General features: G+C 38.8%; 1 protein-coding gene across 10 annotated transcripts in view; it reads right to left on the bottom strand.

The window, feature by feature from the left end:
- The window catches only part of adgrb1a (adhesion G protein-coupled receptor B1a), a 568355-nt gene that overhangs the window by 229953 nt on the left and 321465 nt on the right, over positions 1-16937 (bottom strand). For all 10 annotated transcript variants that reach the window (XM_043687847.2, XM_043687845.2, XM_043687842.2 and 7 more), the window contains 2 exons: positions 16376-16478; positions 14017-14060 (listed from right to left, as the gene is read on the bottom strand). In XM_043687847.2, the coding sequence (XP_043543782.1) occupies positions 14017-14060; positions 16376-16478 (147 nt within the window). The remainder of the gene's footprint in view (positions 1-14016; positions 14061-16375; positions 16479-16937) is intronic.

Here is a 16937-nt window from a genome sequence, read left to right on the forward strand (position 1 = left end):
AATAATATTCAGAAGGTTTACGTGAAAATTTCTCTTCAAGTTCTTTTTAAATGGACTGTCCAAAAAAGAACAGAAATAAATGTCATAATCCAAGCAACACTCAAATTCTAGACAAAACAGCATCAATAGTTAGCTTATCTGCATTTGTGCAACTCAGTGCTACTTGTACCTCTGAAATTTTAAATTTACAAAAGGCATTCAACAAAGTCCTGCACATAATTAGACAAGAGCCCATCATGTTCAGGATGATTTATTAGCTTGATTTCAGGATAGGCTGATTAATAGAAGGCACAGAGTTGGGATAAAAGGGAACATTTTCAAGGTGGTTGCCTATAACTAGTGAAGTCCATGTGGATCAGTGCTGGGGTTGCAATTATTTACAATACATCAATGACTTGGATCATAGAAGTGAATATACTGTTGTTAAATTTCTGGATGACTCAAACATAGCTGGGAAAGTAAATAGTGAGGATGTTATGAGGAGTCTAATGGCACGTTACCTGCACCTGGGAAAACTAATCAGAAGGAATATAATGTGGGAAAATGTGAGATTACACACTTGACCTAAAGAAGAGATGAATATCATTTAGATAGAGGAAGACTGGGCAGCATGGTGGTTCAATGGTTAGCACTGCAACCTCACGACACCAGAGACTCAGGTTTGATTCCAACCTTGGGTGACTGTCCGTGTGGGGTTTGGCACATTCTCCCTGTGTCTGCGTGGGTTTCTTCTGGGTGGTCTGGTCTCCTCCAACAGTCCAAAGATGTGCAGGTCAGGTGAATTGGCCATGCTAACATTGCCCATAGTGCTAGGTGCATTGGTCAGGGGTAAATGTAGGGTAATGGAATGGGTCTGGGTGGGTCACTCTTCTGATGATCAGTGTGGACTTGTTGGGCTAAGTAAACCTGTTTCTATACTGTTGGGAATCTAACCTATGCTGTAGTGCAGAGGAATGTTGAAATCCAATACATGAATCACAAAAAGCTAGAATCTAAGTTCAGTGGGTAACAGGTAATTTTGGGCTTTATTTCAAAGAGAATGGAGTACAAAAACAGGAAGGCCTTGTCAAAACTCTACAAGATACTCATCAGACCACAGCTGGCATATTGCAAACAGACTTGATCCCCTTATCTAAGGAAAGATGGACTGACATTAGCGATAGCCCAGTGAAGGTCACCAAGTTGACTAAATTCTTAAGAAGTGTCACAGCAGAATTGAAACCGTAACTCTGTTTTTTTGTCTCTACAGATGGTGTCAAACCTGCTGACATGCTCTGACACTTTCTCTTTTTACTATCCCTAGGTTGATGTCAGGGCTGGAGGAATTTTTTATGAACAGTGTTTGAATACAGAGTTTGGGGTTCTAGTCATTGGAGTTTAGATGAAGGAGAGCATACCTTAAGATTCTTACAGGCTTAACAAGGTAAATGCAGGGAGGTTGTTTCCCCTTGTGGAACAATCTATGTCTGGACAGCATAATCTCAGAGTAAGGAATCACCCTTCGAAAATAAAGATCAGGGAGATACTTTCTCTCAGAGGATGGTGAATCTGTGTCATTCTTTGCCACAGAGAGCTGTTGAGTCTGAGTAAATAAAATATATTCAACACTGAGATAAACAGATGTCTCATCATTCAGGCAATCAAAGTTTATGGGGACAGAGCAGCAATGTGGAATTGAGGATTATCATTTCAACAATGATCTCATTGCATGGCAGAGTGAACTCAATAGGTCAAATGACCTTTTTCTGTTCCAGTGTGTTATAATCTTATGATTTTACATTTGTCACATGGCTCATCAGACAATGAGTATTGAGTGAGCTGAAAGTTTCTCCAATTATATATTGAGAATGCCAAAGTCAGTGCCTTTAGCCTCTGCCATAAACTTCATTGGTGTCATCATGCAAAGCCAGCTTCTGAAGCTAAACAAGACCACTTCAACACCTCAACTTCTGATTATATATTCGGTGTTACATAATGCCGTAGGACTAAACTGCTGCTCCTTCACTGTCAGGGGGTCAAAGTGTTTCAACTCCCTCACTAGCAGCATTGTGGGTGTTCCTACATCACATGGGCTGTAATCATTCAAGAAAACAGCTCAGGGAATAATGGATGGGTAATAAATGCTGGCCAACCAGGGATGTCAGAATCCAATAAAAAAATTCTTTTGTCACCATTAAATATTTCCAGTATCCATAATATCAAATTTCTCTATTCTTGTCTCAACCTTCCACAGCTGAAACTGTCATTAATGCTTTAGCTAACTCAACATATTTCAGTACCTTTTTATAAGGCAAATCTGCACTCAACTCCTAACACCATCTTCCAGGTTATTCAAAACTCTACTTCCTATATCCTAACTCGTACAAATACCAATCACTCATCATCTCTGTGCTTGTTGGTCTAGATTAGCTTCTGTCCCAGGAATGCATCCAATTTAAAATTATTAACCTTATCCCCATATTACTACATGATCTCAGCAGTCTAAATCTTTAAAACCTTGTTCAACTTGACAATATTTCCAAGAATTCTGCATTTCACCAAGTTTGGTCTCATCAATTTCTCAGGTTTCCATCATTCAATTGTTGCTGGCCTCATCTTTAGTTGGAGTTCATTTGGTAACAGTTACACCTCCAAATAAGAAGATTGTGGTTTCAAGGAACCGGAATCAAAAAAAAAGTCAGGTTTGACACTGCACTGCAGTGAGGGAGTGCTGCATTGTCAGAAGTGTTGGATGAAATGTTAAATTGAAGCCCTCCTGCCACTTTTCTCAGGTGAAAGCAAAAGAGGTATTCCAAAGAGATTGGATAGGATTAGCATTTCTGCCCTCATATAGTACCTACAGTGTTCGCAAGGCCAGGAATGTGGTCAGGTCATGTTTCACAGAGGAAATAACGTAGAGAAATCAGCCTCCTCTCACATCGAATCTTGGTGACACATGTTTTTGAAATGTGACATATGCAGTTTTTGATCTAGTAAGAGCAGATCTGAGTTCTTTTATTGATTCAAATGGCCAGGGTACTCTTGGATAGATAAAGTTCCCATTCAGCTCGTGTCCCTTGTCATCTTTGGGAAAGGGAACTTCCCTTCAAGATAAGGTGCCACTTGAAAATGCTAATACAGAATTGACAGTACGATTGAAAGTTAGCAAGGCACTTAATGTAAGCGTAATTAAAAACTCTCAGCAGTCCTTTATCAGGTGACATAGCTTTTTTTTTATAGTTTATCTGTGATAATTAAATTATTTTTAACGAGTAAATAATTACATTACTTTACAGTGCTCTTTAATCCTGCAATTTTTCAGTAGGTGTCAAATAACAAGTTCCAATAATAACATTTGTAGCACACTAATTATATTCTCACTTATTTGTTTTTTTTTGAAAACTGCAAAGAATACTTCAATACAACAAATTAGAAAGGGTATTTGCTACATAGATTTACCTCAATTACACTGAGCTATTACACAAGAATGGGCACAATAATGTAAGGATAATATTGTGAGACTACTGACCAAAAGACTAAATCAAGAGCACACAATTTCAAACCCCACTATCATAATTTGAGGATTTGAATTTAATTTCACAAAATCTGGAACTCAAATCCTGGTAATTGTGATTATGAACTTTTGGACTATCCTAAAAAAAATCAACTGATTCATTAATGTCCTTCAGATAATGGATCTAGCTGTCCTTATCTGGTCTGGACTAAATGTGGATCCATTTCTACAGCAAAATAGATTGAGTGTCGCCTCAGAAATGTCAGAGCAAGTCATAGCTGTATCCAAAGGCAATGAGGGGTAGACAATTAATACTGGCCTTCCCAGCCATTGCTGGGGATTAATTGTCTCCCTATTGGCATTGTGGATCAATGCACAATGACTGGACTGCAGCAGTTCAAGAAGGCAGCTCACCACCAGCTTATCAAAGGCAACTGGGGGCAGGCAGGAAATGCCGGCCAGCCACTGATGCCCACATCCCACAAATGGTTTTTAAGAAGTCAGAAAAAGAAATGAGTTCAGGAATAATGTATTGTTTTGGAGCCAGCTCACCCTGCTTGAACTGCAGGGATATTTCTTTTCACAAGAGTTTAGTTTCTTACCAGCTCTCCCATCAACTTTGTACATCGAGGACTCTCATGGCACAAATCAGCATTTGATGTAAAGAAGACAAAGTTCTAGATCTATGCTAATCCAATATTGAACATTTGATTGGGAGATACATGTCAGCTGAATAGATTGTTTCATTTCTGACATTCTTTTCTGCCCCTTCTTCCAAGCTAACGGTGCTGAAATAAATTGAGTGGAAGCTCAATGAAAGGGCATCACTCCAATTTTATGATCCAATACTAAGCTCTCTAGTTACAATTTTTGTTTCAAACAAGGCTCAATGATACTAAAAGGGGAGCACTTTTAACTCTCTTGGCCAAGGAAAAAAAATAATTTGGTGATGGAATTAAAATTGAAGTTGTCGACCTGTTGACCTATTCCTGGAAATTGAGCCCCAGTCTCCACATTAAATTAAGCAAATCGGAGTCCTTTAATCAATAATGAAGAGTCGTCACACCAGACTGAAACCATTAACTCTGTTTATCTTTCTGCAGATGCTGCCGGACCTGCTGAATTTTTCCAGCATTCTCTATGTTTTGTTTCAGAGTCCTTAAATGCATTTCAGAATCCAATATCATTTAGAGGACCAGATACTTTGAAAACAAACTGTGCACACAACATGTAGTAAAATCTTATCATTCAATGCCAACAGGGAGATGACCCAATGGAGTAGGTATAAAATTATTGCTGTCAGCTAAGAGGAGCAGAAACAATCTCTCGCAATCCACACTCCCGGAAAGAATGCGGGTCACTGCCACCTGAAATGTCACACTCTGTCAGTATGATTCACAAGCATCACTAGTTCTTATCCCTAAGTTTAATATTTTGCCAATAGATACAGACGCAGGACGATCTGAAATTGGACTGACTTGATCGAGATCTTTCAAATCATGAATTATTTCAATGGCTTAGATGGAAAGAACTTGCATGGGAGTCTATGGATGCCAGATGGTTATTTTAAATCCAATAAGGAATTAAGAAAAAACTTCTCTACCAGAGACTGGTCAGAATGTGGACTTCACCAGTTTCCTCATTTCCCCTCCCCCCACCTTACCTCAGTTCTAACCTTTCAGCTCAGCACTGTCCTCATGACCTGTCCTACCTGCCAATCTCCCTTCCCACCTATCCGCCCCACCCTCCCCTCTGACCTATCACCTCCATCCCCACCCCCATTCACCCATTGTACTCTTTGCTACCTTCTCCCCAGCCCCACCCCCCCCACCCCCATTTATCTCTCCACCCTGGAGGCTTCCTGCCTCTATTCCTGATGAAGGGCTTTTGCCCGAAACGTCGATTTTCCTGATCCTCGGATGCTGCCTGACCTGCTGTGCTTTTCCAGTACTACTCTGATCTAAACTCTAGTTTCCAGCATCTGCAGTCCTCACTTTTGCCTGGTCAGAATGTGCAGTGTACTTTAAAAGGGAATAGTTAGGACAGAAGGTAAATAGCTGAAAGGGTAAGCTAGGTTTGTGCATAAAGGGATGGGAATAGAGGGACCATGACTCTATGACTGTAGGAATTGCAGAGACCTGTTGGATGAATGGACACCTTTTGTGCTGTAAATTAAACACAGGTCTACTTTGAGAGTATGGAACTGACATGCAATTTACAGACATCAAAAATGCTGGATTTCCTGCCGGTGTGCCATATTACAAAAACGTTCATGATTAATATTCAACAGAAACTTTTGCAAATTTAGAGCATGATATACCATGTACAGTTTGAGGTTTCATGTTCTGTGGAGAATGTTGAGGCAATAGAATCACTCTAGCACAGTTTCAGTAAGATGCTGCCTGGTTTGTACGAGTAAAGACAAACATGAAGCAAGACTCAAAATAATGGGGCTCGAATCTGACGTCTGTATGCACCTTCAAACAGAAATCACTGGAGTGCATTCATGCAATAGAACATTGGCTTATCCTTCCTACCTAAATAATTACAGACCCACACACTGTCAATTCGATAGGAAGAACAAATAAGTACATGCTCGGACATGTCTCCAGCTATTTCTACTTGGAGTAGCAGCTGTAAAAGCACTTTCTGTGTTTGCTTTTGGCAATAAGTCTTCATGTTAAATAGATGATTTAAAATTCAGCAGCCCATTTTACATCCCTCCCTGTGTTTTGTTTTTATCTCCAGCAAAGTCAAAAAGTATAACTAATAATTAAATGTGAAAATTATAAGCCTCCATTCGTGGGTACCCCACAACTGTAGATCCGAGAGCACCTGCTGGATATTTGCTGGTCGCTGGTGTTCAGAAAAGCATCTCATGCAGTGACAATTCAATAAAAAAACTCAACAACATTGTAAAATCATTAAATTAACCAAGTGGGAATCAAATAAAAATTGGTCTGCCAATTTTCAGTCAGTTTTATAAATTCCAAACCAAATTATCTGTTGATTGTTGCATTGATGTGAGAAAAGGAGCAGGAGCTTTGAGTTATAAAACCATGAGACCCATAAGACAGAGGAGCAGAAGTAAATGTACAGCCCAGTGGATCTGTTCAGCTATTCAATGAGATCCTGGCTGTTCTGATAATCTTCAACACCACTTTGCTGCCTTTTCCCTATAATCTTTAATTCCCTTACTGATTAAGAATCTGCCTTGAATGTTCTTAATGATCCAGTCTCCAGTCTCAACAGCCCTCTGTGTAAACAATTCCACAGATTCACTATCATCCAGGACATTAGTTAGGCCACTTTTGGACTACTGTGTTCAAGTCTGGTCGCCCTGCGTGAGAAAGGATGTTGTGAAACTTGAAAAGATTCAGGTAAGATTTACAAGGATGTTGCCAGGGTTAGTGGGCTTGAGTTCAGGGAGATGCTGAATAGGCTGGGGCTATTTTCTCTGTCATGTTGGAGGCTGAGGGGTGACCTTGTAGAAGTTTATAAAATCATGAGGGATATAGGTAGGGTGAATAGCCAAGGTCTTTTGCCCAGGCTGGTGGAATCTGAAACTAGAGGACATGGGTTTAAGGTGAAGGGGACAAGATTTAAAATGGACTTAAGGGGCAATTTTTTCATGCACAGGGTGGTGTTTGTATGGAATGAGCCACCAGAGAATATGTCAAGGCTGGAACAATTACAACATTTAAAAGGCACCTGGATGGGAATATGGATAGGAAGAGTTGAGAGGGATATGGGCCAAATGCTGGCAAATGGGACTAGATTAATTTAGGATATCTGATTAACATGGATGAATTGGACCTAGAGTTCTGTTTCCATGCTGTACAGCTCTATGATTCTATGACACTATCTGAAAGAAGAAATTCCTCCTCATCTCTGTGTTAAACAGACAAACCCTTACTCTGAGATTGTATGCTCTGCTCTTGAACTCTATCACAAGAGGAAATAGCTCCTCAGCATTTAACCTGTGAACCCCTATAAGAATGTTAAAAGTTTTAATAAGGTTATTTCTCATTCTTTTAAATTCCAATTAATGCAGGATCAATATATTCAGCCTCATAAGATATTCCACTCATACCTGGGCTCAAACTAGAGGACATTTCTGGACTGCCTCCAATGTCACTAGATTATTTCATTAGATATTGGACCAAAACTGTTAATAGTACTTCAGGTGTACCTCTTAAAGGTTTAGCAAGGCTTCACCATCTTACTTCACTGCCTTTGAAATGAAGCTCAACATTTCATTTGCCTTATTACCTAATGAACTTGGATGCTAGCTTTTTGGGATTCATACATGAGGACCCAAATCCTGCTGTACCGAGTATATCTTCTTTTATTTCTGCCAAAATGCATAATCTCATGTTTTCTCACAATACTCCCTTTACACCTATTCTCTGTCTTCTGTTAGGTAGCAAACCTTTTATTAATTCTAATATGCTATCCCAGTACTATGAGCATTTATTAAGTAGACTCATGCTGGGCATCTTATCAAATGCCTTTGGAAATTCGAAGATATTATGTTTACTAATTCCTCTTAATCCATCCTGCTTGTTAACTCTTCAAAGCATTCTTATAAATTTGTTATGCACGATTTACTCTCCATGAAACCATGCTGATTCTACTTGATCACATTATGTGCTGCTATCCCATCCTTTATAACAGACTAATAGTTTGCTAATGACAGATGCTAGCTAACTGACCATAGCTACCTGTTTTCTTTTCATTTCACTTCCTTTTTGAACAAAGATTGTTACATTGGCAGTTTTCTAGTCCTCTGGGACATTTCTAAAATGTAAGTATTCTTGGAAGATAACTACCAATACATCCACTGTCACTGTAGATATTTTCTTTAAAATCAATCGATGCAATCCATTTGGTCCAGTGGACTTGTCGGCCTTCAGCACAATTAATTTCCTTAGTACGTTTTCTCCAGTGATAGTCATTGTCCTGATTTCATGTGCTACATCTACTTTTGCCAATTGATTATCCAGAATTTTTAAAATGCAATTACCTTCCGCTATCATGAAAAGTAATGCAAAGTAATTATTCAACACATTTATAATTTCTTGGTTCCTCATTGTTATTTCCCCAGCCTCTTGCTGTAAGGTGGGTATGTATAATTTAACCTCTCTCTTCTTTTTTATCTCTTTAAAAAAGTTCTTAATGTCTGTCTTCTAAGACTTGCTAGTTTACCCTTATATTTACTTCCAGGTCTTGTTTTGTTGATTTTTTTTCCTGTTTTTAATACTTTTCCAATCCTTTTGTTTACCGTGGTTACAATGTTATCAATGGAGGACTGTTTTCTGCAACCTGACATTCTACACAGTTACATGGTGAATTCTAAAGGTTAACCATCCTAGATGATGCAAAATAGCTTTTTGCTGGCCTTTCCATTAAACTCTTCCAAAATCTTCATTATGAAGTTAACACAGTTCACTTACTTATCCAGAATTACAATTCTGGATGCTTGCATATCACCAATTTTATCAACTGACACCTCCTTTCAGTAGAGTTATAAAAAGTTCCTTGATTCCTAAATCCACTGTCTCTGTTGGTCACCCATCTATGACATTGTTGTATGAATTGTTCTGCCAATGTCATCTGTTGTGACTGGCCAACATATCTACAAATGAAAAGAAAAATACAGTTGGGTTCTATGTTGGAAGGTGATGTAATCAAGACTATATGCAAAAAATGGATATTCCAATTGTCTGCTTTAATGTCATACTGATCAGCAAGCAACACGGTGGCACAGTGTCTCAGTGGTTAGCACTGCTGCCTCACAGCACCATGGTCCCAGGTTTGATTCCAGCCTTGGATGGAGTTTGCATATTCTCCCCGTGTCTGCATGGGTTTCCTCTGGTTTCCTCCCACAGTCCAAAGATGTGCAGTTCAGGTGAATTGGCCATGTGAAATTGTCCATAGTGTTAGGTGCATTAGTCTGAGGGAAATAGGTCTGGGTGGGTTACTCTTCGCCCTGTTTCCACACTGTAGGGAATTGAATCTAATCTAAACATCAAAGCCCATTTTTGCTTTGTACTGCAGCTGAAGAGGGTACTGGTGTCTTTGGATTCAAAATAGCCATCAGTGGCTTCTGATCAGCTTTGTTTCTGAAACTCTGACCTTGCAAGTGCTTGTAAAAGAATTTTGTCTCTAAAAGTCAAAGACAATGCTTCATGCTCTATCTGAGCAGAATTTCACTCACTGGCACTGAGTATTTGAGAGGCAAACACAATGGATCTCTCCGTATCATCATCCACATGAGAGATCATTACATCTACTCTCTATGGAAAGGCATTTCATGCTAATTTTGTGTTTTGAGACACATTGCAATATATAAGATTTATACCATCTTCCAACATATGTTTGGACAATTCATTCACTTTGCCACATTTGTTTGGCCAAAACCATTGACAAAACTTCATTCAATGCGTGCAACAGGTTTGTCAAATTTGTTGCAAATTTACTGCAAGAATTCAACAGACCCCAAAAAAAATCTGAGGTAAGAAACATTCTAGCTAAGTGGAGCATTTCTTATTGCTTGAACTTTACCCTGGTTAGGATGTAGCCCATTTTGTTGAGCAATGAACGACACAATTTAGAAATATTTCACATTTAACTGCATCCACTTAAATACCACACTTTTCCAAACATTGGAGCACTTCATTCAGCAAATCACCATGTGTCTGTCTCTTTCGAGCTCAGTTAGGTATGTCATCCAGGTAATACGTTATTCACTGAATTCCTCTCAAAATCAGGTTCATTACCCCTTGATGAATTGGTGAAGGGGCAGGGGAGGTATGTGCTGCCTGTGAAAGTGCAGTAGGCCCATCAGGGTGTTAACAGTCAAATATGACTTTGATTCAGCTAATTGAAGTTGCAGGTACACATTTTTCACACCCAATTTTGATAAAATCTGGCTCCGCTCCCTGACACCCAAGTGAATAGATCCTCAATGTTTGACAGATTACAGGGTGAATGACATTAGGTTATCTGATTCACAAGTTCTTTATAATTCCCTAATAGCCTTTCATTAACATTTGCTTTTGGCATTGCCACAACTGCAGTGACCGAATTACTCCACCTCCATTCTTGCCTTATTCGCTCATTTTGGACAACGAACACTGGACAAAGTCTGTGGTAGACTGGTGTGGCACTCCTCTGCACACGTATGTTGGCATTATATCCTTGAATCATGTGGCCAGTTTTAATAAACACCCAGGGATACTTGACTATTCCATTTTCTTACATTGTAATTTTTGTTTGATGACAAACACCTCATTTCAGTTTATCTTCAGAGTATTTAAAGTTTCCTCCTAGCAAGGCTAGTTTTTGACACTTCACTACAATAATGAGTAATTTTGCCCATTGCGCCTTATAGTTGACTGGAACCATCAGTCTGTCCTGTGATGCTGTCTCTTAAAATTCTCCAAAAATTACAATGGGTCGATAACATTTTCAAAACTGCGACAGTACATTCACAGGGTAACAGATCCCATGTGCCAAGCCATTAACTTCAGCAATCTCCAGTGGTTTGGGTCCATAGCGCTGATCAGGCTTATATAAAACCTGACGGCCCCTGTCTTTTGGTTTTGCATGGCCATCAAATTCTCAAGTGCTCCATGGCAGTAGGAGCTGATGGTCTAGTGGCATAATCATTAAACCATTATTCAGATACCCGTGCAATAGTGTGGGGACCTGGGTTCAAGCCATGCTTGAACAGATGGTGTAGTTTGAATTCAATTTTAAAACAAAATCTGGAACTAAGAAACCATTGTCAATTGTCAGAAAAAAAACCATCTGGTTGAAAAATGTCCTTTTGACCCACAATAATATGTTTGACCCTTAACAATTAGGGACAGGCAATTAATGCTAGCCCAGCCAGCAACACACATCCCATGGTTTAAAAAAAACCATCTCTGGGTCTGCCTTGGTTAGAATTATCAGTGTTTTCCTTCTTCCCACTGCCAGATTAATGGCCAGATTATCAGGAATATCCAGGATATTATTATCATCTGAAGTCACTCCACATTTTCACCAAAAGGCATTAAATCACAATTGTACTCTCACAGTCTCCAATTGTTAAATAAAGTTGCAGGCATCTTTGATGGTTAATCCATTCAGTGGTACAAATGGCCTACAGTTCAAGATCCGATTTTTAAACTCCACATCTATGTGGTTATCAGCATCTACAAATCTCCCTCATTGCTAAACATAATACTTTTGCTGGACAGACTAAACAATGTGAGATTCAACACCAAATTAACAACATTTCTTTTATCTCTGGCACATACACTTATACAAATTGTCATAAGTGAGTGCTATTACAGCATGGCACTAACTAACCAACACCCCATCACCAAGGAAATGGTCACTGGGTCCACAGGAAAATGGGGCTCAGGCAGAGAAATTGTTCAGTAATAGAATAAATATCTGCAACCTTATGGAAATTTAGCACAGCTAAGCTGGTCATGTTAAGTGATGAAGCAAAAGAGCATGAGAGATTATCGGAGTAATTGATATCATGACAGTATGCTGACCATACTGTAGGGATCTCTTTTGCAGATTGATTTTATAATTGTTCCAATAGAAGCAATTTTGAGATAAATAGATTTTTGATATAAATCTAGGAACATATCTACTACTTAAAATGGGATATTATTTCTATATGATCTCTGAGGCCTTAAGGATGAAAAATAAAAAGTAATAATATTCTTGCTGCATTGCAAATGTCAATTTTCACGACATACTACTGTAGAAAGTAATGATTGCTGCCAAGTTGACTACTTTATTGTGAATTGAGTAATTTAAGGAGGTGAAGTCAATATGAAGACATGGAGGACAAAGTAGGAAGTGTGAGACTAATGTATGAAAAATCCTTGTCCAAGTGTATGGTCAACAAAACTGTTGGGAATGGAAGAAACATTTTATTGGTTTAATACATGATAAATATCTTTTAAAATAGTTTTGGAGCTGTTAAAAATCAACTGGAGCGATTGACAATAAAATATTGTTTCATAATTTCTGTCATCGCCCATGCTGAACACAGCATGTGGATTTTGGACGCACACAGAACTGTAACTTTCAGGGTCAAATTACATATGAACAGCTCTGACAAGAAGAATAACCACTAGGCTAGCATACCCGAGGGCTGCTTGCATCCCCACAATCTATACCTTAATAGGCTGTATCTTCAGCAGAGAAAGAAGAAAGGAAAATGGAAGGGATAACTAAAAAGGGAAGGGATAACTAAAAAGGGAGGAAAAACAATCCAAAATAACAATGTTCGAGTACAGTGTGAAATGGTCAAGAACACAGTCAGCTTTTTAGTTTTGTTAAGATAATTGGATTTGAATGTAAATCAAATACTGACTGCCAAGACTTCAGAGTTCATTTGTCCAGACCATTGCTATTTCATATGGATATATAAATCCAAAATTTAATTTTTCAGTCAGTTAGTCAAAAAATAGCCAGTTCAATTTCAATTCATTCTCCTGAACTGGAATGAGTTCAAATAGTTTGATCTCGACTGTATTGTTTTATTTACCCAGTTTAAGGGAATTAGACATTTAAATCCTGGGGGTAGATAAAGCTATCAACTGAGTCAAGCTATTATACTCAGACCAGTTCACCCATCAGCGGAAAAGACAACAGAGTTGTATTGAGCGAGCAGTCAGACTTGATGAGCCTCAAATGTTAGTTCTGTGGCAACTCTATTTCCAGACATAGATTTCACATAACAGTAATGAAACAATCAAATTAAATTAGCAAAATTGACTGAACAAGTAAAAGTACAATTGTTAACTGAACAACTGCTTCAATTGAAAATCCCTCCTTGTTTATTTGAAGCTCAAACTTCCTGTCCGTGTTTTTCTCCAGAGTAACTTGCAAACAACCAAAAAAGCAATACCTTTAAAGATGCAATAATACAAAAGTGATCATATTTTCATAAACATTGCAGCTATTAGACTAAACAAATCATTTTGATGGATTTGTGAACAAATGGACCATCCCATACTGGGCAATACTAAGAAGCATGTCAAGTTTGTTGATTTGTTCTGACTGAACTGATCTCTGCACACAGCAGCAGCTGCAAAGGGGAAAAATCAGATCAAATTCCTGCTAAAAGTTGAGAATGTGATCACGGATCAAAGGCAAGAGCAGACTCGGCTTTGTTACTCCTCATGATGAATTTGACACTGTCTACTGAGGCTCATGTGAGACATATGACAGCATGGATTTGACACCAGGGAATTAGAGACACACATACAACATACCCAATGCATCAATCAACACATTAAGAAGAGGAAGGCAGCAAATAAGAATAAAGGAAATTCAGCATGGACAACAAAAAATGAATTCAATAGAGTTGTTAATAAAATTTTGCCAATATTGAATCTTTTTGCTGTGAGTGAATTTGCTTCTTAAAACTTTCAGCCGATCATAATGAATTTTTTTAAAAGCTGTTTTTAATTGGCATGTTACATTTTACATTTCTAACAACTTACGTGTCTGTTTCATCCCATGCAATGCATGACTGGTTCGTGGTGCCCTGTTAAATAAAATGAAGTCTTTTTAAAATGGGGTTGAGTCTACCCAAGAAGATATACTGAAATGTAAACAATAAACCTTGCACAGGCCAAAGTTCCTGCCAATCCTTTATCAATTACTGATCCATCCCTTTCTCAATTCAGTTTATATGCCTTATGAGTCTAAGTTTTTCAAAGGTCCATTATAGGTAAAAAAATACCTTTCTCAACAGGAAGGAAAATCAAAGGATAAGATTTGGAGGTCAGTCAACATGACCAGCTATCCAGGTTAGTATTTAAAAAGAGCTGCACAATCATGTGCATTGACTTTAGCACTCCCAAATCGCTCTGGGTGGATTCCCTGCCAGCAAAGACATTCCCAAAACACAGACTGGTCTGAAAAATCGAGGAAATTCAAAAAGCATGGTTGCCTAGAACTGAGCCTGCTGGTAGGCAAAATCACGACGTTGATTTTCACAAGGGAAGCTGGATCCATGCCCCTCGACATAATAGCTGGAGGTGACTCCATGGGAAACCCATTTAATGGCCATTGGGTCTTTATTGGAAATGGTACTTGAGGTTCCAACTTCGTTTTGCTTGTCACAGCTTGACTATTATATTGCTCCTTCTAGAATCATAGAATCATACAGTGCAAAAGAGGCACTTTGGCTCATCAAGTCTGCACCAACAAAAATATACTGCTACCTACACTAGTCCCTGTTTCCAACACTAGTCCCATTGACCTATAATGTTACGACACTTCAAGTTCTTATCCAAGTATTTGTTAAAGGTTGTGATGTTACCTGCCTCAACTATCCTCTCAGACAGTACATTCCAGATGCCTCCACTACCCTATGGGTGAAAACACTTTTTTCCAATCCCCTCTCAACCTCCTGCCTTTGCCTTAAGATTAGGCTCTTTGTCTCTTTTGCTAGGTCAAAATCCAGAAGCACACTTCACTGCAGCATTGTGGTTGTACATACACCACCTAGATTACAGCAGTCTAAGAAAGCAGCTCATCATCACTTTCTCAAAGGCAATGAAGAATGGGGAGCAAATGCTGGCCCATCTAGTGAAGCCCACATCTCATGGACTAACTTGTATGTAAAACTCGTGGGAATGGTGGTCTATATCTATTCCCAGAGAAGTGTTTCTGGATTTTGCTGAGGACTTGCTAACAAGTTCCGATGATGGAAGGTTGAAGCTGGGATGGGCTGGACAGAAGGTAAGACCAGGCAGGATCCAACATACATAGCCTGGTCACCAGGCCACCACATTTTACTGCACTCCACCTCCATAACAGCCTCCAACACAGGAGTAAAATCCCAGTGGCTGTGGATCCTTAGGTGACCATTGCCATTTCATTGAATTACTGGTACCCACATCTCAATGAGAGTTAGCCCACCATGTATTTCCAGGTATAGTGAGGGGACCATTTTAGGAGGTGGTTAAGGGTCAACTACCGTGACCACTTGAATCACATGTAAACCATTTTAGGTAAAGATGGTCGACCTTCGTTCCCTAAGTAACACCATCAAACAGTCAAGTTTCTACAACAACCTGAAAACTTCATAATGACTTTTAGGGATTTATTTGTCCTGGATTTGTTTAATGGCTTTATTGTGAACTGAATTATAATTCACTAACGTCAAAGTGAAAAGAGTAATAAGGCACTGAAAATATGAAAATTGAAGAAAAAAAAACAAATCAGTCAAAAGGTTTTTTGCTTTAACAGCTCCTTCATGCATGATGTTATTGTTAATAGCCACTTCAGATAAATGAGCAGAATACACAATGTGATTCCAGACTAAACTAATGCAGGTACCATAATCGCTACATTTACAGGGTGTAGAGTACATTTAATATTAAAATGAAACATTCAGAAAATAAATTGATGTCCAGTGGATTTCATTATACTATAATAATTGACAGGGTGTGGTGGGTGGGAACCTAATTAATGAATCACTATGTGACATCCTGGTGTCACATGCATAGTCCACCTCTGTGAGATACAGAAATGTATGCATTTTGTTTCAATCTGCAGGAAGACTGGACAGGAATTAATAGAGTACTGTATTGAGTATTGCTGTTTCTTTAGCAAAACCAAAATAGCTTGGAACCCTTTCCACACAGGACCCAAGGTAAATGCCTACTTCAGTTGCTCGTAATTAACCAAGGGCTGTTTTTCAAAAACTATTTCCTTCGTAAACTATTATTTTTAAAGCTTGCATTCATTTTCAATTATGAATAAAGTTTGCACTTAGAGAACGATTCCTGATTCAAAGTGCTGTGGATAACAACAGTTTGTCGCTGAACGTGATCTGAAAACAAAACTTACATTATATAGATGAGAAAATTCAATTTCCAAAGGGCTGGCCAAAGTCTTTGGAGAAGGTTTCATAATGACAGAGAGTACCTTGGAATTCAACACTGTGGCATTCCTAAAATTGAAAGCAAAAGATCGACAATGTGTTAGTGATTTCAAATGTGAGGTATAGGATATTAAGTCAAAGCAAAAAAAGTAATTGGCTCTTACATTCCAAGATTGTGTTATTGGCAGCTTCTGTGACAGTTGCTGACTTAAAACAGTCCTTTTAATGGTTCGGGCTATCTCCCATAAACAGGGAAGAGAGTCTCATTGTGACTGACTGAGTGCCCCAATACATTTGTGTTATTTTCTGAAGGAACAAGGGGTTGGAGTTGAGGAGTTTCTTGGGAGGCGACAGGGCTTCCCACGCAATATTACAACCAGGAGGCAGCAATCAAAAAACCCAGCAGGTGAGAGGAGAAAACGCTGCCACCCTGCTGCTCTAATAAGAGTGAAGGACAGCAGCTCTGCCACCTCATAGAGTAATGCCCTCATGATAAGTGGCTGCTGCTGAGACAGCAAGGGAATAATG

Source organism: Chiloscyllium plagiosum, unplaced genomic scaffold (genome assembly GCF_037043375.1).
Source record: "Chiloscyllium plagiosum isolate Xiang-an unplaced genomic scaffold, Cpla_swu_hap1 HiC_scaffold_4, whole genome shotgun sequence".
NCBI classification, from domain to species: Eukaryota; Metazoa; Chordata; class Chondrichthyes; order Orectolobiformes; family Hemiscylliidae; genus Chiloscyllium; species Chiloscyllium plagiosum.